Source organism: Schistocerca gregaria, chromosome 7 (assembly GCF_023897955.1).
Source record: "Schistocerca gregaria isolate iqSchGreg1 chromosome 7, iqSchGreg1.2, whole genome shotgun sequence".
NCBI classification, from domain to species: Eukaryota; Metazoa; Arthropoda; class Insecta; order Orthoptera; family Acrididae; genus Schistocerca; species Schistocerca gregaria.
Window position 1 is genome coordinate 165,166,328 of NC_064926.1, and position 26,733 is coordinate 165,193,060.

General features: G+C 42.3%; 1 protein-coding gene across 1 annotated transcript in view; it reads right to left on the reverse strand.

Annotated features, from left to right (window-relative positions):
• Nucleotides 1-26,733, reverse strand: part of LOC126281385 (cytochrome P450 6j1-like) — a 134,396-nt gene that overhangs the window by 101,247 nt on the left and 6,416 nt on the right. The window contains exon 2 of the mRNA XM_049980309.1: nucleotides 11,413-11,624. Within this exon, the coding sequence (XP_049836266.1) occupies nucleotides 11,413-11,609 (197 nt within the window). The 5' untranslated portion in view covers nucleotides 11,610-11,624. The remainder of the gene's footprint in view (nucleotides 1-11,412; nucleotides 11,625-26,733) is intronic.

Sequence of the window (26,733 nt, forward strand, 5' to 3'; positions counted from 1 at the left end):
CACCTTTACGCAAAGCAACAGCTCGTTCAGTATCCAATGCTTTCATCAAACATTTTCTTAAAGAAGTGGGTCACGTTGATAAAGTTATATCAGATAATGGATCACAGTTTCGCTCTAAAATTTGGCTTCGTGCTCTACGGCGTCGTAAGATGAAACCAATTTACATTTCTCTCTTTCACCCTCAATCTAACGCTTCAGAGAGATGGATGAAGGAGATCAATAAATTGTGTCTTCTTTATTGTCATCATAATCACAGAACGTGAGATCAGTATCTTCATATTTTTCAAAACATTCTGAATGAACTCAATAATGAATCAACTTCTTTACCGCCTATATTGATATTAAAAAATAAAGCACCGACAAATCGCATATCTGAAATCGTTCCTTTTCCGCCTACACGGAAACTGCGGAATTCTGAAGTTGCGAAGCTGGCTCTGTAAAATATTGCATCTGCGGCTGCTAGAAGACAGAAATCATCTAAACGTTCTGGTCGTTTAAAAACTTTGTCAGTTGGTCAAAAGATGTTAATTAAGTCTCTTCGTTTCTCTCACAAAGAAAAAGGCTTGTGTCACATATTTTTTCTACTTTATAACGGTGCATATAGAGTTCGCAAAATTATTCATGATAACACTGTCCATGTAGAAACTCTTAAATCACGGCTCTATAAGGGAATACATCATATATCGAACGTTAAAATTTTTGTGGAATGACATACTTTAGAGAAATTAACAGTTACACGTAAACACGCAGAGAATACAAGGATACAGCACCGTGTTTTGGCGGCGGCTCATACACAAAGCGACAGTCAGTCTGCGTGCCGCACAATGTAGTGACCGCAAACAATAAGCAGTATATACTTTTTTTGGAGAGAGGAAGTATTTGCATATCTTGGGACACTGACAGCTGTTCAGCAACCATACATTTTGATTTGGCTAGGCAAACATTGGTCTTGACATGATGACTATGACGTTGACTAACTATTATTGACTGTTGTACACTGCTACCACTACTTCTTGATACACATGTTGAACATCAAATTTTGACAGAATTGCTTTTACACAGTTAACACTATTCAATTACACAACAGTACTTAATACATTCCTGGAAATGGAAAAAAGAACACATTGACACCGGTGTGTCAGACCCACCATACTTGCTCCGGACACTGCGAGAGGGCTGTACAAGCAATGATCACACGCACGGCACAGCGGACACACCAGGAACCGCGGTGTTGGCCGTCGAATGGCGCAAGCTGCGCAGCATTTGTGCACCGCCGCCGTCAGTGTCAGCCAGTTTGCAGTGGCATACGGAGCTCCATCGCAGTCTTTAACACTGGTAGCATGCCGCGACAGCGTGGACGTGAACCGTATGTGCAGTTGACGGACTTTGAGCGAGGGCGTATAGTGGGCATGCGGGAGGCTGGGTGGACGTACCGCCGAATTGCTCAATACGTGGGGCGTGAGGTCTCCACAGTACATCGATGTTGTCGCCAGTGGTCGGCGGAAGGTGAACGTGCCCGTCGACCTGGGACCGGACCACAGCGACGCACGGATGCACGCCAAGGCCGTAGGATCCTACGCAGTGCCGTAGGAGACCGCACCGCCACTTCCCAGCAAATTAGGGACACTGTTGCTCCTGGGGTATCGGCGATGACCATTCGCAACCGTCTCCATGAAGCTGGGCTACGGTCCCGCACACCATTAGGCCGTCTTCCGATCACGCCCCAACATCGTGCAGCCCGCCTCCAGTGGTGTCGCGACAGGCGTGAATGGAGGGACGAATGGAGACGAGTCGTCTTCAGCGATGAGAGTCGCTTCTGCCTTGGTGCCAATGATGGTCGTATGCGTGTTTGACACCGTGCAGGTGAGCGCCACAATCAGGACTGCATACGACCGAGGCACACAGGGCCAACACCCGGCATCATGGTGAGGGGAGCGATCTCCTACACTGGCTGTACACCTCTGGTGATCGTCGAGGGGACACTGAATAGTGCACGGTACATCCAAACCGTCATCGAACCCATCGTTCTACCATTCCTAGACCGGCAAGGGAACTTGCTGTTCCAACAGGACAATGCACGTCCGCATGTATCCCGTGCCACCCAACGTGCTCTAGAAGGTGTAAGTCAAGTACCCTAGCCAGCAAGATCTCCGGATCTGTCCCCCATTGAGCATGTTTGGGACTGGATGAAGCGTCGTCTCACGCAGTCTGCACGTCCAGCACGAACGCTGGTCCAACTGAGGCGCCAGGTGGAAATGGCATGGCAAGCCGTTCCACAGGACTACATCCAGCATCTCTACGATCGTCTCCATGGGAGAATAGCAGCCTGCATTGCTGCGAAAGGTGCATATACACTGTATTATGCCGACATTGTGCATGCTCTGTTGCCTGTGTCTATGTGCCTGTGGTTCTGTCAGTGTGATCATGTGATGTATCTGACCCCAGGAATGTGTCAATAAAGTTTCCCCTTCCTGGGACAATGAATTCACGGTGTTCTTATTTCAATTTCCAGGAGTGTATGTGGATGAAAAATGAGTGAGTGTGTTTTCCATTCCTAAGCCCAAATAATTGGTACCGATCTACCTCCTAAATATTATATAACTTGTTTCTTGTGGCTTGCACTGACACCAATAAGTATTGATATTTGTGTAATTGTAATAGTTAGTATCACACTTATCTGATACCATTTGTGTGTTTATTATAATTTGTGTGTTTAGTGGAAGAGCATTGATAACAACTATGTAAAAGCAATTGAGTGTGCATTCAAACTGTTGTTCGTGCTTACACCTACTAACATTGGTGGGTGTCACTTGGAAATGTTTAATTTCTGTTGAGGAACTCTGATGAACTGTGTAATTATTGCTGGTGAATATTATGGACTGTTACCTGCATGTGTTCAACATTACTGGGTGCCATTGATGGAAATGCTTCTACTGAGATAATGTCGCTTGTTGCTGTCTGCACCTGTTCAATATTAATGGTTGCCACTGACAGAACTGCATCTACTGACGTAATGTCACTTGTTGCTGTCTGCACCTGTTCAACATTACTGGGTGCCACTGACGGAACTGCTTCTACTGAGATAATGTCGCTTGTTGCTGTCTGCACCTGTTCAATATTAATGGTTGCCACTGACAGAACTGCATCTACTGAGGTAATGTCGCTTGTTGCTGTCTGAACCTGTTAAACATTACTGGTTGCCACTGACGGAACTGCTTATACTGAGATAATGTCACTTGTTCCTGTCTGCACCTGTTCAACATTACTGGGTGCCACTGATGGAACTGTTTCTACCAAAATAATGTCACTTGTTGCTCTCTGCACCTGTTCAACATTACTGGGTGCCACTGATGGAACTGCTTCTACTGAGATAATATCGCTTGTTGCTGTGTGCACCTGTTCAATATTAATGGGTGCCACTGACGGAACTGCTTCTACTGGATAATGTCACTTGTTGCTGTCTGCAACTGTTCAACATTACTGGGTGCCACTGACGGAACTGCTTCTACTGAGATAATGTCGCTTGTTGCTGTCTGCACCTTTTCAACATTACTGGGCCCCACTGACGAAAATGCTTCTACTGAAATGATGTCACTTGTTGCTGCTCCACCTGTTCAACATTACTGGGTGCCACTGACAGGACTGCTTCCACTGAGATAATGTCACTTGTTTTTGTCTGCACCTGTTCAACATTGCTGGGTTCCACTGATGGAACTGCTTCTGCTGAAATGATGTCACTTGTTGCTGTCTGAACCTGTTCAACATTACTGTGTGCCACTGACGGAACTGCTTCTACTGAATGATGTCACTTTTTGCTGTGTGCACCTATTCAACATTACTGGGTGCCACTGATGGAACTGTTTCTACCAAAATAATGTCACTTGTTGCTGTCTGCACCTGTTCAACATTACTGGGTGCCACTGACGGAACTGCTTCTACTGAGATAATGTCGCTTGTTGCTGTCTGCACCTGTTCAATATTAATGGTTGCCACTGACAGAACTGCATCTACTGAGGTAATGTTGCTTGTTGCTGTCTGAACCTGTTAAACATTACTGGTTGCCACTGACGGAACTGCTTATACTGAGATAATGTTACTTGCTGCTGTCTGCACATGTTCATCATTACTGGGTGCCACTGATGGAACTGTTTCTACCAAAATAATATCACTTGTTGCTGTCTGAACCTGTTCAATATTCCTGGGTGCCACTGACAGAACTGCTTATACTGAGATAATGTCACTTGTTTTTGTCTGCACCTGTTCAACATTACTGGGTGCCACTGACGGAACTGCTTTTACTGAAATAATGTCACTTATTGCTGTCTGAACCTGTTCAACATTACTGTGTGCCACTGACGGAACTGCTTCTACTGAATGATGTCACTTTTTGCTGTGTGCACCTATTCAACATTACTGGGTGCCACTGATGGAACTGTTTCTACCAAAATAATGTCACTTGTTGCTGTCTGCACCTGTTCAACATTACTGGGTGCCACTGACGGAACTGCTTCTACTGAGATAATGTCGCTTGTTGCTGTCTGCACCTGTTCAATATTAATGGTTGCCACTGACAGAACTGCATCTACTGAGGTAATGTCGCTTGTTGCTGTCTGAACCTGTTAAACATTACTGGTTGCCACTGACGGAACTGCTTATACTGAGATAATGTCACTTGCTGCTGTCTGCACCTGTTCATCATTACTGGGTGCCACTGATGGAACTGTTTCTACCAAAATAATATCACTTGTTGCTGTCTGCACCTGTTCAACATTACTGGGTGCCACTGACGGAACTGCTTCTACTGAGATAATGTCGCTAGTTGCTGTGTGCACCTGTTCAGTATTAATGGGTGCCACTGACGGAACTGTTTCTACCTACTGGGTGAAACTGATGGAACTGCTGCTACAGAGATAATGTCACTTGTTGCTGTTTGCACCTGTTCAACATGGCTGGGTGCCACTGTTGGAGCTGCTCAAGCACTGATGAGATGTCACTTGTTGCTGTCTGCAGCTGTTGACCATTGCTGGGTTCTACTGTTGAAGCTGTTCAAATACTGCTGACGAAATGTTATGAGACTGCTATTTGCACCTGTTGTCCATTGTTGGGTGCTACTGTTAGAACTGTCAACTACTCTGAGGAGTGCTACTTGTTTATTGAACTGTTGAAAAGATTTTATGTAAATATTTGTATAAACTGATTTTATGTGTACTTAATGTTTATGAAATGTTACCTGCACCTATTAGTCATTGCTGGTGCCATTGATTGACTGTTTAACTAATCTGACAAACGATACTTGTGTAAACTATTATGTAAAATCACATGTATGCAAGCATTTATATTCCTTACTGTATTTTATATATTAGGTTATTGAAGGGTCAGTGCAAAGCCAAGATTTATTTAGTTATGAAATATTTACTTATTGATATCATCTTTTATTTTTGTGTGTGTTTTTTGGACGAATTTGATGGTATTTCCACCACCAATTCTGGCAAAAACACCACCAAATTCTAGCCTGTGGAGGAGGAGCGTATGAAAGGTGGCTACACTGAGTCACAGCGCCAGAGATTGCGCCAAAGAGTATTATTCCACCGCCTCCACTGGCGCAGTTGTAGCTCAGAGGCTGCCGTGGGCCGTACTTGTAGACAGGATGTCGAAAGCAGTACTAGTTCAGAGGATGTCGAGTGCAGTTGTTGCTCTGTTGGGTGAGAGAGTAGATGCTGTTAGGTTGGTGTAATGTATAGATGAAAGATGTTGGAATGATCACTGTGTATTTTTTCTCAATATATACTGAGGTAAAAGAAAATTATTTCACATTTCTTTAATGACAATGCCTCTTGGTCACAGGTTCAGTCAACAAAGCATCTGGCTCGTGTTCATGTATTAGACTTGCAATTTTAGGTTCTATGTTAAATTATAGTATTTCTGGTTTTTCAAATCGGTCATTTCTGTGTTTAAAATGTCTTGTCGTATTGAGGAAGAACCGTGCCCGATACCTGTACATTGAGTCACACTTCCACACACAGAACAGTTACACTTGTACCTGGTTGTTTCGTAGCTTTTATAGTTGCAGGGGACTTAATTAATTAGTTGTGTTATTGGAAATTTCTTGTCATTCTTTATTGTTATTTCATGCAGTCAGATTCCGTACTAATACTACTCAGGGCCAAGCAGTTACGAGACTGACGCGTAAGAATGTTGGTTTGCTATTGGCAGTTGCGTAAACTGACCAATGGCAAAGCAATATTCTTCGCGCGCCTTTCTCTGCTGGTAGAGAAGACTTAGAGTATTCTATAGAGGAGTCGAAGCCTAGCCATGAAACAGTTCGGACGTGTGTAGTAGTAGTTCCGATGGAAATGATAAGTTGCCGGATCTAGCAGTGTTTTATACATCATAAGTGTGGTGAAGTGACGGCATAATTATTCCGATGGGCGTGTAGAAAATTCGGAATTTTTAAGTGAATTTTGTGACGAGAAAAGACATATATTCCGCGTGGTGTATTGAGACGGTCGGCGGTTCTAGGCGCTGAGTCCGGAACCGCGCGACTGCTACGGTCGCAGGTTCGAATCCTGCCTCGGGCATGGATGTGGGTGATGTCCTTAGGTTAGATAGGTTTAAGTAGTTCTAAGTTCTAGGGGACTGATGACCACAGATGTTAAATCCCATAGTGCTCAGAGCCATTTGAACCAATTTTGGAGCAGGTCGGTGGCTAAAAACTGTGACTGCATTTGGTACCGACAGACGTAATAACTGGCGAGCATTCTCAATCAAAAAAAATCAGTATGTTTGTAGCCATTATGTTTTCGGGAAGTGCAACAGCATAAATTTATTAACGTGAGTGAAATGGATTATGAGTGACTGTGTTAAGACTAGCACGCGCTTGGCAGTGATACTTTTTCACCTAAGTTTCAGAATATATCAATTGAGGACAAAATTTCCAACCTTTCATTTGTGTGAAAACTTTCTCCTGAAATGTAGATTAGTGACTTACATTGCAGTCTGGTTCACATCGAAGTACAGTAGGTTTCACTCGGCTTTCCTACTGATGATCTGCTGAGGCAATGTTCACAGGTAGGTGCAGATTCGTCGTAAAGTGACAGAAATAACCGCGCCGCCGCAAACTCATTAAGGTAACCAAGCACCAAGGATGTCAGAGTCTCTTCACAACAAGAAAAGAGCTTCTACAAAATAGTCAGAGCAAATATGACGCTAAAATACTTCTTTGTTATAAACATTACTGCAACATACTAAAAAAAGGTTTAAAAATCAAAGACTATGCACAACTTGTCAGAAATTGACATTTCAGACACTAAAATAAATATCAGTATGGAATACTGAAAAAAAAAGATAGAGGGAAAGAAGCCATAGAATAGGATGCGATTTCTGTTGGACAGAATGTGAGCATTGTAAAAGACAGTACATATGTATCAGATATTTTTAATAACTACTTTTTAAAAATAGGTCAGAAAATTGGTACAAATAGTTCAGAAGAGAACGCAAAACAGCACACAGAATAAAAAATATATACATTTAGTGAATTAAAAAATTAATCTCACATCCTCATCTGAAATAAGGAAGATGTTAGTGATTCCAGAAATTAAGAGTTCATATGGGCTGAGTAATATCTACAATAAGACACCAAAATTTTGTGACACAGTAATATGTAATGTTCTTAGGCGCTTACGTAATGGATCATTAATTCAAAGATTTTACCCACAAAGACTGCAATATGCTGTTGTTTGGCCTCTCCATAGATATCAACAACTCCGCAGCTATCAACAACTAGTGCCAAGTGTCCCTGCATTATTTTCTAAAATGTTTGACACGGTAATGTATTCAAGTGCTTTCATCCACCTGTATAGTTATGGGATACTTAGCCAGTCACAGTTTGGATTTCAAAAGGGTCATTCTTCTGCGTGAGCTGTTTATACATTTACTGAAAACACAATGAAATCTTTGAGTAATAAAGTACCAACAACTGGGGTGTTCTGTGACTTATCGAAAGCATTTGATAGTGTCAGTCATGTAACTCAATTAGATAAGTTAATTTTTTATGGAATATGTAGACTAGCGAACGCCTGATTTAGTTCTCATTTTATAAATAGATTGCCGAAAGTTACCTTATAGTGTTCAAGTAATAGAAAGAGGGAGGCAATATCGTCTGCACAGCTAGAAATTACAATGAAAGTCTCACAGTGTTCCATTATTGGCCCACTACTGTTCTTGCTTTATGTTAATAATCTGCCATTTTATTTGAATCTGGAGGTGGCATTAGCCCCTCTCTAGACAAAATAAACATAGTTATGAACCTGAGCAAAGAAGGACCACTATAGAAAGTATAGGGTGTTTACAAAGTCTGGGTACATAGGGAATTCTAACAAATTCTAATAAATAATCCGTGTTCTGTAGGTATTAAATATTATGGATTATTATAATTATAATATATACAATTGTATAAGAATAAATGAATAACATAATAAACAATTTTATTGTAATATAATGCAACTATAAATAATTACAATGAATAATCTTTTTCTGGGGTATACTGAAAGAAAGTTTACTGAAGAAAGTTTACTTGATGAAGATTACAAATTTAAACCACCTGACAGGATGCATTACCAGTCAGCGTATTAAAATCGACGGCAATTCGGACCTTTTCCATTGGCTCAAATTATACACTGAATAACATAGAGATAATGTTGAAAATATTATTTATTCATTAACATTAAAATGACTAAAATGTGCTTTTTAATTATTTGTGAGATTCCTCATGTAGCCAGAGTTTATGGACACCCTGTATTAAATGAATTTTTTGTGAAAATTTCTGAATGGTTTCGCACAAATGGACTCGCTTAAACTGTGAAAAAACGCAGTTCACCAAGAATAGTGCTGGTAAAAAGTCTCATGCCCTATTAAGATAGTATACCAAAAGTAAACAATAAATAGGATACAGAATTGTAAGTTCTTATATGTCTATACTGATGAAAGCTTAAACTGGAAAAACCAGCCGGCCGCGGTGGTTCCAGGCGCTTCAGTCAGGAACCGTGCTGCGGCTATGGTTGAAGGTTCGAATCCTGCCTTGGGCATGGATGTGTGTGATGTCCTTAGATTAGTCAGGTTTAAGTAGTTCTATGTTCTAGGGGACTGATGACCTGAGATGTTAAGTCCCATAGAGCTCAGAGCCATTGAACCATTTGGAAAAACCACATAGTAGGTCTCCAAGAGCTTTTAAGTTCAGCTAATTTCCCCATAAGTATAACTGCCAGCTTTGGAGATACAGAGTCAGTAAGTTAACATATAGTGCATGTTTTAGTTCACTGGTATCTTATAAGATAATGTTCTGGGGTAACTTCTCGCTCGGGAAAAAATTATTCATTGCAAAAAAAAAGTAATTTGAATTAGGAGTTCACACACATACATCACGTGGGTGTCTCTTCAAGCAACTGGGATTATTAACCATAGCCTCTCAGTACGTTTATTCACTTATAAAATTTGTTATCAACAATTCACTTGCAGTTTGAAAATAACAAAGATGTTCCAAGTACAACACTAGAAGGAAAATTGTTGGCGTTACTCTTTAATGAATCTAACTTTGGTACAGAAACGTGTGAAATAAGCAGTTACAAAACTCTTCACCAATCTACCCACGGAAATAAAGTATCTTACAGATAGAAATGCTTTCAAATACAGATTAAAGAGCTTTTTGTTTAACAGTTGCTCTATACCATAGAGGAATTGTTGAGCAGAGATAATTAGTCATTAAAAAAACTGTAAATGGTAAGCATGGAGCCATAAAAATTTCATTATATAGTTTTCATTCAGTGTACGAGATTTGTGATGAAAATAAGGAAACTGCTATTTTATCTACCAAAGGTTTTATTTTTTCAAACAACAATATTTTCCTCTTCAATATAGTTCTCTTCGGCAGTTTTAGATCGACGAAGTTGTTGTTCCCAGTCTTTGCAACGGCGCTGTAAGACTTCAACTGGTAGGGATCTTAACATGTCGGTTACATTCTCTTGAATGTCCTCCAGAGCTCCAAAAGATGTCCTTTAAAAACTTTTATTCCATTGCAGCAAAAGAAAGAAGTTACAAAGACTCACAGCAGGCGAGGGGGGGGGGGGGGGGAGGTTGTGGAAGAACAGGAATGCCTTTTGAGGTCAAAAATTCCGTGATGAAAGTCTCCCTGTGACATGAGGCGGTGTCATGATGCAACATTCGCTTTCTGCAATGACCGGTCTCACGCGATTCACCATTTTCCTGGACATTTCAAGCGCATCTTTGCAAAACATTTGGTTAACAGTTTATTCTGGAGAAACAATCTCACAGAGCACGCGCAAGTTCGACGCTTTCGTCGGTTTTTGAAGTTAAAAATCTCCATGAGCGAGGTTCAGTAGTTCTCGGCCTTCGAAAAATGGTTTGTGCCAGCGACAAACTTTTGCTCTTGGTAAGGAATATTCCCCATAGGCCTGTTTCAACTTTACAAACGTCAAACTCGCGGAGTCCCCACGTTCACAGTACATCTACCTCTACGCCTACATGGATACTCTGCAATGCTTGATAGAGGGTTCATGATAATTCACTATTATTCCACTCTCGAAAAGCGTGTGGAAAAAACGAACAATTATATTTATTCATGCGAGCTCTGATTTCCCTTTTTCTATTGTGCTGAGCGTCGACACGAAGAAAATATTTTCACACTTGGAGTAGAAAGTTGGTTATTGAAATCTAGTGAGAAGATACCCGCCGCAACGAGAAACGCTTTGTTTTAATGATGTCCATTCCAAATCCTGTATAATGTCCGTGACATTTTTTCTCTATTTCTCGATAATACGAAACGTGCTGCTTTTCTTTGAACTTTCTCGATGTGCATCGTAAACCCTATCTGGTAGAGATCCCACATCACACAGCAGTACTCCACAAGAGGACGGACAAGCGTAGTGTAGGCAGTCTCTTGGTTGGTGAGTGACCAATGAAACGCAGTCTTTGGTTCGCTTTCTCCACAACATTTTTTGTGCGTTCTTTCTAATTTAAGTCGTAAATTACGCTGTTCCATTTTCATCACGCACAACAAAGACACATCTGTACTGATGGCTCTCTCCAAAATTACGTGATGGCTGCATGGAACTGAAACTCTGCCTGAGTATCTGAAACGAATGAAAACACCGGTCTATACAAGTAGAACAACACAGCGTTGCCAAATCGATCACAGTGTTGTTTTTCTCACACACGTCGTATGTACGTGTTCTATAATTGTTCTGTCGACACGTCACACATCATAACGCCTATCGTGAATTTGACCTGTGGTACAAGTAACTAACAAAGCTTTATGTGTATTTGATAAAGCAACAGTCACTCGTTTATCATCATTTTACAGCTCAGCATAACAAAGGCTTAGTCGTAGTCAGCACTTACCAATAGATGTCTCTGACGGCCTCTGAAACATGTTTCTTGCCTAGTATGGCGTCTTTCATGTTCCCAAAGGGCACGGAAGGCACCGGGCAGGGGACTCCCAGAGTCTGCCAGTAGTTGTAGTTCCACGACAGGTACTTCCAGAGCAGCCACGCCGCCAGAACCACCAGGGCGCCCGTAGTGCACCAGTCCAGGGACATAGTGTGGCGTCGTCACTGTAGGAAATACAAACTCTTTTATGGTCTTCTCAGCATTCACGTACGTGAATTATCGGTACCTATGTGCCCACAAATATAATGTAAGTAATCAAAATATCCAGGGGTGTACTACCGGTCTATAGTGTCCAGCGGGAACAATATTTCGGCGATCAAACATGTCGCCTTCATCAGGTGAACTGACGGACTGAGCAGCCATAGCGTACGAATCTCCGTGCCGGCGCGTTCACAGGAGCTCAGTCCGTCAGTTCAACTGATGATGGCGACATGTTTGATCGCCGAAATATTGTGCCCGCTGGACACTATAGACCGGCAGTACACCCGTGGATATTTTGATTATCAAATACGCCGGGAGAAACTCAAGAATCACATAATGTAAGTAGCTGCAGCGCCCAGCATTGAACGGGATGTTTAATATCTGCCACACAACGTAAGTGGCCCTATGCCCTATCATAGCGAATGCAAACCGACTGGGAGACGGTAATCGCTTTAAATCGAATGGCATATCTGAATCATTGGTGTCAACGGAATGCGGTGAATGATTACGTCTTCAGCTGCGGCATTCGTAAAAATCACGGTCATGGGTACTGGTTCTGATCTTTGCAAATATACACCAGTTTCAAACAGAAAGTTTAGTAATAACAATTACATCATAGGTTATGCTTTGATTCCTTTTTAAATTACAAATTAAAGTAATGTAACTGTAGTGCATAACGTACCTCAAATGTTACAGTAAAATAAAGATTTTCATCATTTAAGTGCACTCAGTTTCCTGCAAGAAAAGTTTTGACTAAAAATACGTGCATATGCCAAATGAGCAAATATTTCACATATTTATCAATATTTTGTAGAACGTAAACACACCTTTACAGTCAGCAAGCTAGAATAACCTCCGATTACTTAAAAAGATATACCGATTTAGCAGTTTCTACATTCAAAGCTCAGAAGCTTCCTTTTCACATAATGTAAGTGTATTGACAGTTAGCAAAGATGTAATTGTAACAAGTTCGAATAAAAACGCAAAATAACACTCTAATCGTAAAGCTTGGGTTACACAATATTCTTCGGTTGTCCGTCTGGAGTGTAAACAAACCAACTATCCAGCTGCCATTCCCGCGTGTTCGATCAAGTGCTTCTGTTGTCCTTTTATCCTGTATGTATTTATATATCGTGTACACTAAAAAGAGAATCTATGTCCACCCAATCACTAATTAGGGAACGTGCAGGAATTTGAAGTAAATCGGCCAAGAACTTTTAGAATTTGCTGGTAGCAACTTTTCCCCTTTATATATTACATACATATATGATTTGAATGAAATGTTGAAAACTTATATAGACAGTGATCTTCCTCTTGCCTTGGAGGTAAAGTACGCAAAATTTCATGAAAATCGGAATAAAACTGTAGGTTTGCATAAACAAGAGACATTCTTCTATATATATTTCACGCTAAACAAACGCGTACTTGAAAAACCGTAGTCCTCCATCGGGCATGGGTGTGTGTGTTGTTCTTACCATAAGTTAGTTTAAGAAGTGTGTAAGCCTAGGGACCGATGACCTCTGCAGTTTGGTCCCTTAAGAGCTCACACACGTTTGAACATGGATGTACATTCAACAGCAATTAAGTGATCTAAAGAGAAATCAATGTGGGACATATGACTAACGTATCAGTTAGGACAGTGCAGGTAATTTTGGCGTTAATGAGGTATGGCAGCAAACGATCGACGCGAATGTCTTTACTAATGACGTCGCCTGCAGCGCCAGCAGTTGGATCCTAGACGACTGGAAAATCGTGGCCTGGTCATAAGAGTCCCGATTTGATATGTTAAGCGCCGATGGTACGATTCGAGTGTGGTGCAGATCCCACGAAGCCATGGACCCAAGTTGTCAACAAGGCACTATGAAAGCCACTGGTTGCTCCTTAATTGTGTGGGATGTGTTTACACGGAATGGATTGGATTCTCTGGTCCTACTGAACTGATCAGTAAATGGAAATGGTCACGTTCGGCTATTTATGAGCACTTGCACCCATTCATGAGCTTCATGGTCCCAAAAAACGATGGAATATTTATGACTGAGAATGCATTATGTCAATGGGCCACAATTGTTAGCGACTGGTTTAAAGATCATTCTGGAAAATTCGAGTGAATGATTAGCAACTCATCGAACATTTATGGGACATAATCGAGAGGTCATTTAGTGCACAAAAACCGGACCAGCAAAACTTTCACAGATATGGACGGCTGTAGAGGTAGCATGGCCCGATATCTCCGCAGGGGACTTCCAATGACTACATGAGTCCATGTCAGGTCGAGCTGCTACACTACACCAGTCAAAAGGAGGTCCAGCACGAAAGTGGGATGTATCGTAAGACTTTTGTCATTTCAGTAAAGGTAGCTCATCTATACCTGACACATCTGACGCCAGGTTAGTTGCTTTCAGCGAATTTATTTCGAATTAATTGACATTTAAATTGTTCGTCCGTGAGACTAGAGTATGGAATTCATTTCCTTCATGGTGTTTTAATACTGTTATGAGAATTGTACATTTTATGCGGTTTCCTTTTGTTTAGATTTACATGTTTCGTGTAATTGAGATCCACTTGGTCTATCATAGGACAAAACTAATTTTGTTGCCACTGATCATTCAATTAATGAACAACACACAATTATTATAAACTGCTTTCGATTTGTATAGCACGAAAATTTATCAAACTCGCTCTCATATTTTTCGTGAAGGAATATTTGATCTGAGATCAAGCTGTTAAGTGCGTTCTACTTTCAGCAGAATTATCATTCAAAAAGAGTGTTCATCTGCAGAAATATTTTTAGTTCTACTAGTGCACATCACAGCCAGTAAAGTAAGTGAGTGTTGGCGAAAACTTCGAGACGTCGAGCTGATCCTGACTATGTTAGATGTACTTCATTTCATACTCATTTGTGAATAGGCATTTGGCTTACAAAGTGAAGTCTTACATCATCATAGGACGTGATCCGCCAACAAGGAAGGTCCTTCAGTATCCGACTGCAAGATCAGTGGTGAACATTTTGAGCTCGTCACACCACATAATTACTTGGAGTTAATAGTAAGAAGCGAAACGAAATGGGTACAACGTGTAAAATCAGTGTTAGGTTTTTTTTTCTTTATTGATTTTTAATTCCCCCCACCCCCCCGAAGGGGGTGGGGGCTGGCAGCAGCTTAGTACGCTGCTCTACAGCCTACAAACTTTGTTTTTGAAATCGGAAGAACAAAAAAACAGGCGATAAAACCGTGACTTAAAGTGTAAAATTGCGGGAAAATACGGAAAGTTAAAACAGAAAGCAAAAGGGGTTGGCAATGTTAACAAAAGACACAAGAATCAGACAAGGAACATAGTACACACACAACTAAAAAACATGGCGATAGTCTGGTTTCTGTTCGCAAGAGATAAAAAGCACACCCAGCGACAGTATGATGGCCGTTCGCAACACTTCCCAAAAAAAACACAGAACGGAACACTCACTGTAAAACACTGTACGAAAATGGCGGCACAAAGATGACACTCTCGAGCCAAAGGCAGATGGGGGGGGGGGGGACCTGGAGGAGGGGGAAGAACAAGGAGGGAGGAAGGAAAAAACGAAAAGGGGGGGGGGGGGAACCAAGGAGGGAGAGAAATCATAAAGGGGGAGAGGGGCAGGGCAGACGCGAGAAGGAATGAGAGGAGGTAGAGGAGGGAAATGCAAAAGGACTCGGGGGCAGTGTTAGGAAAGGAGAATGGCAGATATTCTCGTGTTGGAAGCGTTCTGGAGAAGAGCAGTTCGTCAGTAGCGGAAATCTCATGAAATATACGCTAATGTGGCCGATTATAGGCTACTCTACAGGTGTTTAGACTCCTTATGGAATAGAGATGACCACAGATATTGAACGAATCCAGAGATTCGCTGCTAGGATCGTAAGGTGGCTGGACGCTGTGGTGAAAGTCATCAGGTATCGATATGCACATCAACAGATGGCGATAATGCCGTGTACACAAGGTATAAAATGGCTGTGCATCGTCGGACCTGTCATTTGTATGCAGAATGGCCCACAGTGTCAAGAGGTTGCCGAGGATATCAAATTTGAGGCATTACCTCTCACCATGGATAACACAGTGGCCGACGGACTTCACTTAACGACCGAGAGCAGCGGCGTTTACGTAGAGTTGTCAGTGCTAACAGACAAGCAACACTGCGTAAAATAAGCGCAGAAATCAATGTGTGACGTACAAGGAACGTTTCCGTTAGGACAGTGCAGCGAAATTTGTCGTTAATAGGTTAGGGCAGCAGACGACCGACACGAGTGCCTTTGCTAACAGCTGATGGTAGTGTTAAGATATGCTGCAGACACCACGAAGCTATGGACCCAAGTTGCCCTTGGCACTGCGCAATATGGTGATGGCTGCGTAATGGTGTGGATTGTGACATCTTGGGTTCTCGGGTGTTCTGCCGGATATCAGCGTCGTACTTGCACGATATTTCGGTCACGTAGCTCGTACCCTTCATCAGGTGCGACCTGAGACGGCTCCTCGAGTGGACCAGGTCCAGTATTTATACATAAATACTGGACCAGGTCCACTCGAGGAGCAGTCTCAGGTCGCACCTGATGAAGGGTACGAGCTACGTGACCGAAATATCGTGCAAGTACAACGCTGATATCTGGCAGAACACTCGACAACCCAACATGTCATTAGATCACCGGGAAAGCCTGGAGAGTTACGGGTGGATTGTGCTTACATGCAATGGACCGGGTCCTTTGGTCCAACTAAACTGATCATTAACTGGAAATGGTTAAGTCCGTCTACTTGGAGACCATTTGCAACCATTCATGGACTTCTTACTCCCAAACAAAGACGAAATTTTTATGGATCTCAATGCTCCATGTCACGGGTACACAATTGTTCGCGACTGGTTTGAAAAACATTCTGCACAATTTGAGTGTATGATATGGCCACCCAAAATGGCAGACAAGAATCTCAACGAAAATTTGTTGGACGTAATCGATACGACCCTTCCTGCACAAAATCTGGCAACGGCTACTCTTCTGCAGTTATGGACGCGTGTAGAGGCAACATGGCTCAGTATTTCTGCAGGGGCTTCCAAACACTTGTTGAGTCCATCCAGGTCGAGCTGCTGCACTACGCCTCGCAAAAGGAGGTCCGACTCGATACTGGGAGGTATCAGCTCAGTGTATAGCCCATAAGAAACTGTAAGGCTGCCGTCGCAGTCGAACCGACAACCCTCGCCAGGCAGCGTCGTCAAAGGTCTTCACTGTGCATCTAGGCGAGTGCTGCACTGCGGCTTCAGGTATTGAAAAGACAACGAACGCATGTGAATGAGCTACGTCTATGTCTAAAAGAAACTGGTACGTGCTCAACATTCTTCTTCAGTTATTAGAATAAGCAAACAAGTGCCGGCCGCGGTGGTCTCGCGGTTCTAGGCGCGCAGTCCGGAACCGCGCAACTGCTACGGTCGCAGGTTCGAATCCTGCCTCGGGCATGGATGTGTGTGATGTCCTTAGGTTAGTTAGGTTTAAGTAGTTCTAAGTTCTAGGGGACTGATGACCACAGCTGTTAAGTCCCATAGTGCTCAGAGCCATTTGAACCAAACAAGTCTTAGAAATACGCGAGATAAGGAGAGAAACGTTTTATTACATAGTCGATTCGTGACCGTGACACTGATATTCGCGATCGACCATATCTATTTCATGTAACTTTTTGTATCTTTTGCTTAATGTGTTATCTGTGTCATCAAGTTCTTTGATTGAGCATCTATGTAAATGTTTATTCATATTTCCTGTAAGTCTGCATCATTGTAATAAATCTGTTCATGTATTTTCCAAATCTGTGTTCTGCTCAACCGCTGCTGTTTTAAAATAGAATTTGTAGAACTAGTTATTAGTCACGAAGGTTTGTAATTATGTAAAATCTGAATGGAAGGCGGGATGCTACGTAGCCCGCATGACGGGAATAGAAAAGGTGCATTTGGCGGAAGAATCAGAAGCAGTGTTTGAGGCACAGTCAGCCGATGGTTAACATGCAAACTGTTCAAATTTTCTGAGCTGAATGATGCTAAGAACGTAACAAGGTAGATGTGATAATGCCTCGGATGTGGAAGATAACGACTAATTATTAGTGAGATTTACTGGTTAGCTCTGAATCACAAAAATTCGGCACCAAGAAAACAATTTTCAGAGCCTTTATGGATCAAGAGCCGTGAGTAAGTTTTCTGCCTTTCTTTAGCCAGAGAAGATCGCCACATCCAACACTTATATCTCAAGTGAAGTGTTAATATTGTTTTAGGTTGTTTTGTTTTGTTTTGTTTGTTGATATTCCGGTTGCTATAGGTTTATTTATGGAGTGTTGTTTTATATTTGTAGTTCACTATAGCTATTTGAGTGTATATATTGTCATTTCGTTATTCGGAGATAGTGAGTGGAGCTGTTGACGCCAGGAAATGGACTGCCAAGTGGAGAAACCGGAACATTTCCAACAGATTCCTCCGTTTGAGTTCAATACAAGGGTGACAGCAGCGGAGTCAGCCACAAATATCTACGCCCTTTATAGGGATAGTGCCAATGTAAAGAACACGGCAAGAAAATGGTTCTGTCGTTTTAAGGAGGATCGTCTTCACACTAGTGACACTCCATGTTCAGGAAGATCTCCGAGATATATCAGAAACAGAGTCCGCCTTTATGCAAAACACCTTGTTATTCGTTTATTTCTTTATCATCCCAAACTAGTTTCGGCGACAAATATCACCATCATCAGTGGGTTTTTTTTTAATCTAAAACATGCAGAAAATAGCATGGTTATACAAACGCAGTAAAACATCATTAAATTTTTACTATTCGTCTTTTGAAATATTGTTTTCTACGGATACTTTCATATTACGTTATTTATTGTATGTTACATCATGTTTTAAGCAATTATTGGCGCTGTTTGCGGCATATTTTCTGTGCTCTTTTTTCTGTTGCCGTTTTTTACTTACCGAGCATCATGTCGTCTGCAAACATGTGAGCGGATGTTAGTAAACAAAATGCTAAAAGGTGAACTTCGTATGTCAGTAATATACAGGGTGAGTCACCTAACATTACCGCTGGATATATTTCGTAAACCACATCAAATACTGACGAATTGATTCTACAGACCGAACGTGAGGAGAGGGGCTAGTGTAATTGGTTAATACAAACCATAAAAAATGCACGGAAGTGTGTTTTTTTAACACAAACCTATGTTTTTTTAAATGGAACCTCGTTAGTTTTGTTAGCACATATGAACATATAAAAAAAACCTTAATCAGTGCCGTTTGTTGCATTGTAAAATGTTAATTACATCCGGAGATATTGTAACCTAAAGTTGACGCTTGAGTACCACTCCTCCGCTGTTCGATCGTGTGTATCGGAGAGCACCGAATTACATAGGGATCCAAAGGGAACGGTGATGGACCTTCGATACAGAAGAGACGGGAACAGCACATTACGTGCACATGCTAACACCTTTTTATTGGTCTTTTTCACTGACGCACATGTAGATTACCATGAGGGGTGAGATACACGTACACACGTGGTTTCCGTTTTCAATTACTGAGTGGAATAGAGTGTGTCCCGACATGTCAGGCTAATAGATGTTCAATGTGGTGGCCATCATTTGCTGCACACAATTGCAGTCTCTGGCGTAATGAATGTCGTACACGCCGCAGTACATCTGGTGTAATGTCGCCGCAGGCTGCCACAATACGTTGTTTCATATCCTCTGGGGTTGTAGGCACATCACGGTACACATTCTCCTTTAACGTACCCCATAGAAAGAAGTCCAGAGGTGTAAGATCAAGAGAACAGGTTGGCCAATTTATGCGTCCTCCACGTCCTATGAAACGCCCGTCGAACATCCTGTCAAGGGTCAGCCTAGTGTTAATTGCAGAATGTGCAGGTGCACCATCATGCTGATACCACATACGTCGACGCGTTTCCAGTGGGACATTTTCGAGAAACGTTGGCAGATCATTCTGTAGAAACGCGATGTATGTTGCAGCTGTCTGGGCCCCTGCAATGAAGTGAGGACCAATAAGGTGGTCGCCAATGATTCCGCACCATAAATTTACGGTCCACGGTCGCTGTCGCTCTACCTGTCTGAGCCAGCGAGGATTGTCCACAGACCAGTAATGCATATTCCGTAGATTCACTGCCCTGTGGTTTGTGAAACCCGCTTCATCGGTAAACAGGTAGAACTGCAACGCCCACTGACAGAATTGCACTCGATGATTAAAGTCATCACCATGTAATTGCTGATGTAGTGATACATGAAACGGGTGAAAGCGTTGACGATGCAGTATGCGCATGACACTACTTTGACTCAGTCCGCCGGCTCTCACAATGTCTCGTGTACTCATATGTGGGTTCATGGCAACAGCAGCTAACACTCCAACTGCACCCGCTTCTCCTGTGACGGGCCTGTTACGGACCCGTTTGCGTGCTACGACCATACCTGTTGCATACAGTTGGCGGTAGGTGTTTTGCAATGTGCGGCAGGTTGGATGCTCTCTGTCCGGGAACCGTTCTGCATACACCCTGCAGGCTTCAGCTGCATTTCGTCGACACAGAAAAATGAATATCATCTCCGCCTTTTTAGAGTTCGAATACACCATGGTCACAGTTCCTACAACACTACACTATCGCAGACGTCTGGTAACACGGTGTACTACATTTGGTTTGCGTGCGGAGACGAATGCAGAATAACAATAGCAGCAAAGGCTACATGCGAACACAGAAACACCTAGACCAAACCACAACAGTGCACTACAGCCACACTCGTAAACACGGTCGTCATCATAAACATGTCCCTGCAGATGCTACTCGCCGACCGTGGCCCGTGTTTGTTACAGCACGCATCAGAACGTCGGAGGTTTCAAGCGTAAACTTTAGGTTACAATATCTCCGGATGTAATTAACATTTTACAATGCAACAAACGGCACTGGTTATGTATTTGTTTATATGTTCAGTTGTGCAAACAAAACTAACTTGGTTCCATTTAAAAAACGTAGGTTTGAGTAAAAAAAAACATACTTCCGTGCATTTTTCTGTGGTTTGTTATAAACAGTTACACTAGCCCCTCTCCTCACGTTCGGTTTGTGGAATCGGTTCGTCAGTATTTGATGTGGTTTACGAAATATATCAAGCGGTAACGTTAGGTGACTCACCCTGTGTACTTTGGGTTGTGTTAACGTTCTGGAAACCAGTTACTGAGCTGTTACTTAGCTATTTGTGTACTCACGTTCGTTGGATGGTATGTGGCTGCTTTTATACACAGAAAAACAAAACTTTCGCGCCTTGTTTCTGATCCAGAACATTACGTTATCTCGCTGTTCGCGTGTGTCGCGAGAGGTGTATCGCATGTTGCGAGAAAGGCTATGAAAACAGTAGCGCGAATTACGACGACTTCTGTTCATTATTTATGTCTGCGTGTGTGATGGGGAAGTGATTGTTTTACGTGTGTGTGCTTTCTGTTCTGTGTCCTTGGTCAGTTCTCTCAGTGCAGTAAAGAGTGTGTTGTTGCAAAGTGTTGTGTTTTCATTTATTACATTTTTCCCTTCGATTACAGCCTTTCGTATTTAGTAACTTTCTTCTATTGTGAGTTGTCGCTATAGACTGTTGCTGTTTCTCAGAATGTGTAGATCGTTTTCGATATTAATGGGGTTATGGTTTTTGTTCATTAGATGTTCTGCGAAAGTTGAATATGTGCTGTCACTTTTTAGAGCTCTTATGTGCTCTGTGTACCTCGTTCGGAAATTTCTGCTTATTTTTCCTACGTATTGGGCCTGACAGGAGTTGCAAGTGAGTAGATATATTCCCGCGTTGCTGAATTTGTCTGAGGTATTCCTGATTGGCCTTAGTGTTTTCTGAACTGTGTTGTTTGCTCTTTACATTTCTTTGGTATCTTTGTGTTGGGTCACTGGTTAACTTGCTTACTTCATTCTCTGCTAGAATTTTTTTCTGTTTTCTCAATCTATTCTGCCTCTGTTATTAAGACTAGAGCATTCCCTTTGTCTGCCTTGGTGATGAGAGCATTGCGTAGTTTTAGTTTTCTGTGTTGGCTGTTTATGGTTTTCTCATCAGATGTGTTTATTTTATTTGTGTTTATGGACGGTTTTTTCTTTCTGATGATTTGCTTCATTTCCTCTGTCACTAGTTCTCTTGCTAGGCTCGGATTGAAGTCTCGAGTGTTAGTGTTTTACTGTGTTTGTATAACTATGCTATTTTCTGCACTTTTAGATTTAAAAAAAAACACAGATGATGGTGATGTTAGTCACCGAAATTAGTTTGGGATGATAAAGAAATAAACGAATAACAAGGTGTTTTGCATCAAGGCGGACTCAATTTCTGATATTACTGTTTTTCTTTGCAAACACGGACCAAATGGAAGAGTTCCAAGATAAAAAATCTTCGGGGTTTGATGAAGATCCTTTACACGTATTAATCCACAATGATCCACGTCAGTGTACTGGAGAACTGGCATATATGTCGCATTTTGTTCATTCCACAGTTGTGCGGCATTTGCATGCAACAGGGAAGGTTTAAAATCTTGTGTATGGGTACCGCACGCTCTACGCCAAAAATATGAAAATCACCTGGTGGTAGCTTTTGAATCGTTCGTCATCATTTGGCTCGCAAACAACACGCCCATTTCTATGATGTATCGTTAATGGTGACAAGAAATGATGTCTTTATGTTAACAAAAAGAAAAAAAGGAATGGTTGAGCCGAAACAAAGCAGCAACTCCCAGTACAAAGACCTGTACGCATCCACAAAAGATACAGTTATTGCATCTGGTGGATTAGCGACTGTGTGGTTCTATTACAAATTGCTTCCCCAAAGTGAAACTATCATTACTAACATTTATTGTCAGAAAATGAGACGCCTTCCACATGCAGTCCAAAAACAACGACAAGGAAGACTGCGTGAAGTGACACTTCTCCACCATAACGCGCGCTCGCATTTTGCTACACTGATAAAGAACTCTATACAGTAGGTGGGTTGAGAAGTCATTCCGCACCCACCTTTATTACCTGATCTTGCGCTCTCAGATATCTATCTTCTCCGCTCTCTATTGAATAACCTTCAAGGAAGTTCCTTTCCGGAAGAAAATGCACTCCGGACATGTCCCGACGAGTTCTTCGCTTCAAAACCACGTGGTTTATACAGTTTCGGAAACGAAAAGTTAACCCATGGTTTGCAGACAGTTGTAAATAGTGAAGGAGAATATATTATTGATGACTGAGATCTCTGTTGTGTGTACCTGTTCTGTTTATTAAACTTATGGTAAAAAGCTGTGAACTTATGAACAACCCTAACATTTACTTGCAAGGAACGATTATTCGCTGTATTTGCAAATACTAATTGATTTTAGTTAAACTTAGTGTCGAAAACCTTGGCTTACTCCTTTGTCGTGTTATTTAGACAGACCAGTTTTCCTAGTGAGGCAGTGTATCCGACTATCCTCTTTCTTTGAACAGCGAAGTATTTATTTCTTTAATGTTGCTCGTTGACTTTTGACTTTATTTCTAAAATACATCACGTAAACTGGCTTAGACACATAGGTCAAGTTTTGCAAAAGCCTAAAGTCAAGCAAAAGAGCTAATTACGTTGTTTAATTTTCATTCTTACCAAAAGTTTATTCAGTATTAAAAGTAATTGAACAAAATAATCATTATATTAAGTTCTCAGAATGAGATTTTCACTCTGCAGCGGAGTGTGCGCTGATATGAAACTTCCTGGCAGATTAAAACTGTGTGCCCGACTGAGACTCGAATTTGGGACCTTTGCCTTTCGCGGGCAAGTGCTCTACCAACTGAGCTACCGAAGCACGACTCACGTCCGGTACTCACAGCTTTACTTCTACCAGTATCCGTCTCCTACCTTCCAAACTTTACAGAAGCTCTTCTGCGAACCTTGCAGAACTAGCACTCCTGAAAGAAAGGATATTGCGGAGACATGGCTTAGCCACAGCCTGGGGAATGTTTCCAGAATGAGATTTTCACTCTGCAGCGGAGTGTGCGCTGATATGAAACTTCCTGGCAGATTAAAACTGTGTGCCCGACCGAGACTCGAACTCGGGACCTTTGCCTTTCGCGGGCAAGTGCTCTACCAACTCAGCTACCGAAGCACGACTCAGGTCCGGTACTCACAGCTTTACTTCTAACAGTATCCGTCTCCTACCTTCCAAACTTTACAGAAGCTCTTCTGCGAACCTTGCAGAACTAGCACTCCTGAAAGAAAGGATATTGCGGAGACATGGCTTAGCCACAGCCTGGGGGATGTTTCCAGAATGAGATTTTCACTCTGCAGCGGAGTGTGCGCTGATATGAAACTTCCTGGCAGATTAAAACTGTGTGCCCGACCGAGACTCGAATTCGGGACATGGCTCAGTTGGTAGAGCACTTGCCCACGAAAGGCAAAGGTCCCGAGTTCGAGTCTCGGTCGGGCACACAGTTTTAATCTGCCAGGAAGTTTCATATCAGCGCACACTCCGCTGCAGAGTGAAAATCTCATTCTGGAAACATCCCCCAGGCTGTGGCTAAGCCATGTCTCCGCAATATCCTTTCTTTCAGGAGTGCTAGTTCTGCAAGGTTCGCAGAAGAGCTTCTGTAAAGTTTGGAAGGTAGGAGACGGATACTGGTAGAAGTAAAGCTGTGAGTACCGGACGTGAGTCGTGCTTCGGTAGCTCAGTTGGTAGAGCACTTGCCCGCGAAAGGCAAAGGTCCCGAGTTCGAGTCTCGGTCGGGCACACAGTTTTAATCTGCCAGGAAGTTTCATTATATTAAGTTCTTATTGGCCATTGCAGTTTAAGGGCCATCATAATAAATATTGCTACACGGATCAATCAAAGTTATTATATTGTAGCATTTTTGTTTAAAAATGTTTTCAAGCTGTGTCTTACTAGTCGTGTTCAGGTCTGACCTCAGTCGAGTGATAGAATAGTTTCTGGGTCCCCATTGAGCCATCATAACAATAACTGATATCGAGCGATTTACAGTAGCCTTCTTATTCTGAATTTAGGCACTGAGCGTTAATGAGAGTCAGTTTGTTGCCAAAACGTTTTAAGTCTACATCTGTGTAGCTCATGAGAAATTTCTGTTCTAATGCTTCCTAGATTATGTCCTATTTGTAAAACACTTCAGTATCAAGCAAAGCCATACAGAATACTTATTTTAATAATGAACAGTATAACCTCTTGGTAACACATTGCTGTATTAGGGTGGCGACTGTTTTTCTTTCCTTTAATTAAATTTTACTTTATAAGTACCAGGGCCTTGGTACGATTCTTACTACTTCAACTACTGCTCCCTGCCAAAACATAATCTTTTGGATATCGAAATATAGTTTGATTTCTTAACGAATAGCAAACGTTCACTGTCAAAACTAAATAGTAGTAGCCGGTAGTGTTATATGACGACAATGAAAAACAAGATAACAAACAAAACTTCAAATAACTTCAGCGAATAAGATATTTATCTATTAACTTTACTGACTGTCTTTCATGGTACCTGTGAAGTACACCGCGCAACACAGTTAAAACATGTTTTGCATACCCGTAACTGTCCCGTATAGCGAAACAGACGTTTGAAATTTGGACCGAAGGTGCCTACAACATTTCTCTACACTGACGCAAAAGTGTGGCACCTTGAGACGTCACTCTCGTGTCCGTGGACGTATCAAAAATGGCTCTGAGCACTATGGGACTCAACTGCTGTGGTCATTAGTCCCCTAGAACTTAGAACTACTTAAACCTAACTAACCTAAGGACGTCACACACATCCATGCCCGAGGCAGGATTCGAACCTGCGACCATAGCACGTGGACGTATCAAACAGCAAGGTGTCGACTTATGTGAGAAAGACCAGAGATCAGGAGCTCATGTGAGATGAAAGGTGGGTTAATGATGTGACATTGGAACCAAATCTCACCAGAATTTTGTCCAACGCCACTGTGGACGAGCCGTGCCACGGATGCGTCATCAAAGCCTCTCTTAACCTCATGTAACCAATTCTATTGATGTCTCCGCGAATAAGGACAGAACTAAGACGCAAGCGTTAAAGTCCCACAATTCTCCTATAGGGGCCGAGGAAACCATTGCAGACTCATCGCCGCTGGGAATTGGCACGAAAAGGCCTCAAGAGGTAACGTAAAGGGCGTCAAAGAAACCACCCCTTCCCTTGGGAGTTCATTCTCACACATCTGACAGCTAAAACGACAGTTCACAGTGCGGTGAACAACAATACGACGTTCTTGGACGTTCTTGACAACGTTCGATACTGGTCACAATCCACGAGCGATTCAATCTTTCTCTGAGAACATCGTGGGGCTACAAGCAGAATGAACTTAATCCGAGTCCTTTGGAGTGTAGCACGACCACAGTTTTCCCTCTGGTATACAGGGTGGAACCACTAGGGCCCTTTTGAAACCACTAGGGACCTATCAAAAGCATCTGACGAAATTTGAACGTGATCCAAAGTAGCAAAGGGTATGTTTCGTTTTTCAGCCCTCCTTTTCACACCTTCTTGTTGCGTCATAATGGTAGAGTGTAACATTGACAAATACTTGAATAAAAGAACTAAGGGTCTCTCCTAAGACGCTCAGTACGGCAACACTCCTGGTGTCTTCACTGCAAATTGCTGAGTACATCAAAAATGTACCCATTCTGCTGATTGGCGCTGTAATTCAGCTGTAGCGCCTGACGGGAGGCAACCCCTTCAACTCGCCTTAGATTCCGATGCCTACAAGCAGGCACTAGAGCGTTAGTGGAGAGCCAGTTGTCAGCTGAATGGATGTTTAAATCTCTGTGCAGGTACGTCTTTAAAGTGCTCAACAAATGTGCACAGGAAGCACCTGGTGTGTTGCCGAACTGGGGATCTTAGAGGGAGCCTTAGACCTTTTATTCATGGATGTTCACGCCACAGGAGGGTGTGAAACAGGAGGGCTGAAAAAGCGTGAACAACCTTCACTGTTCTGGATCACTTTCCACTTTAGTCGAATACTTTGCAACAGCCCCTAGTGGTTCCATCGTGAATATCTGGGGAAGAACTGCGGTCGTTCTACACT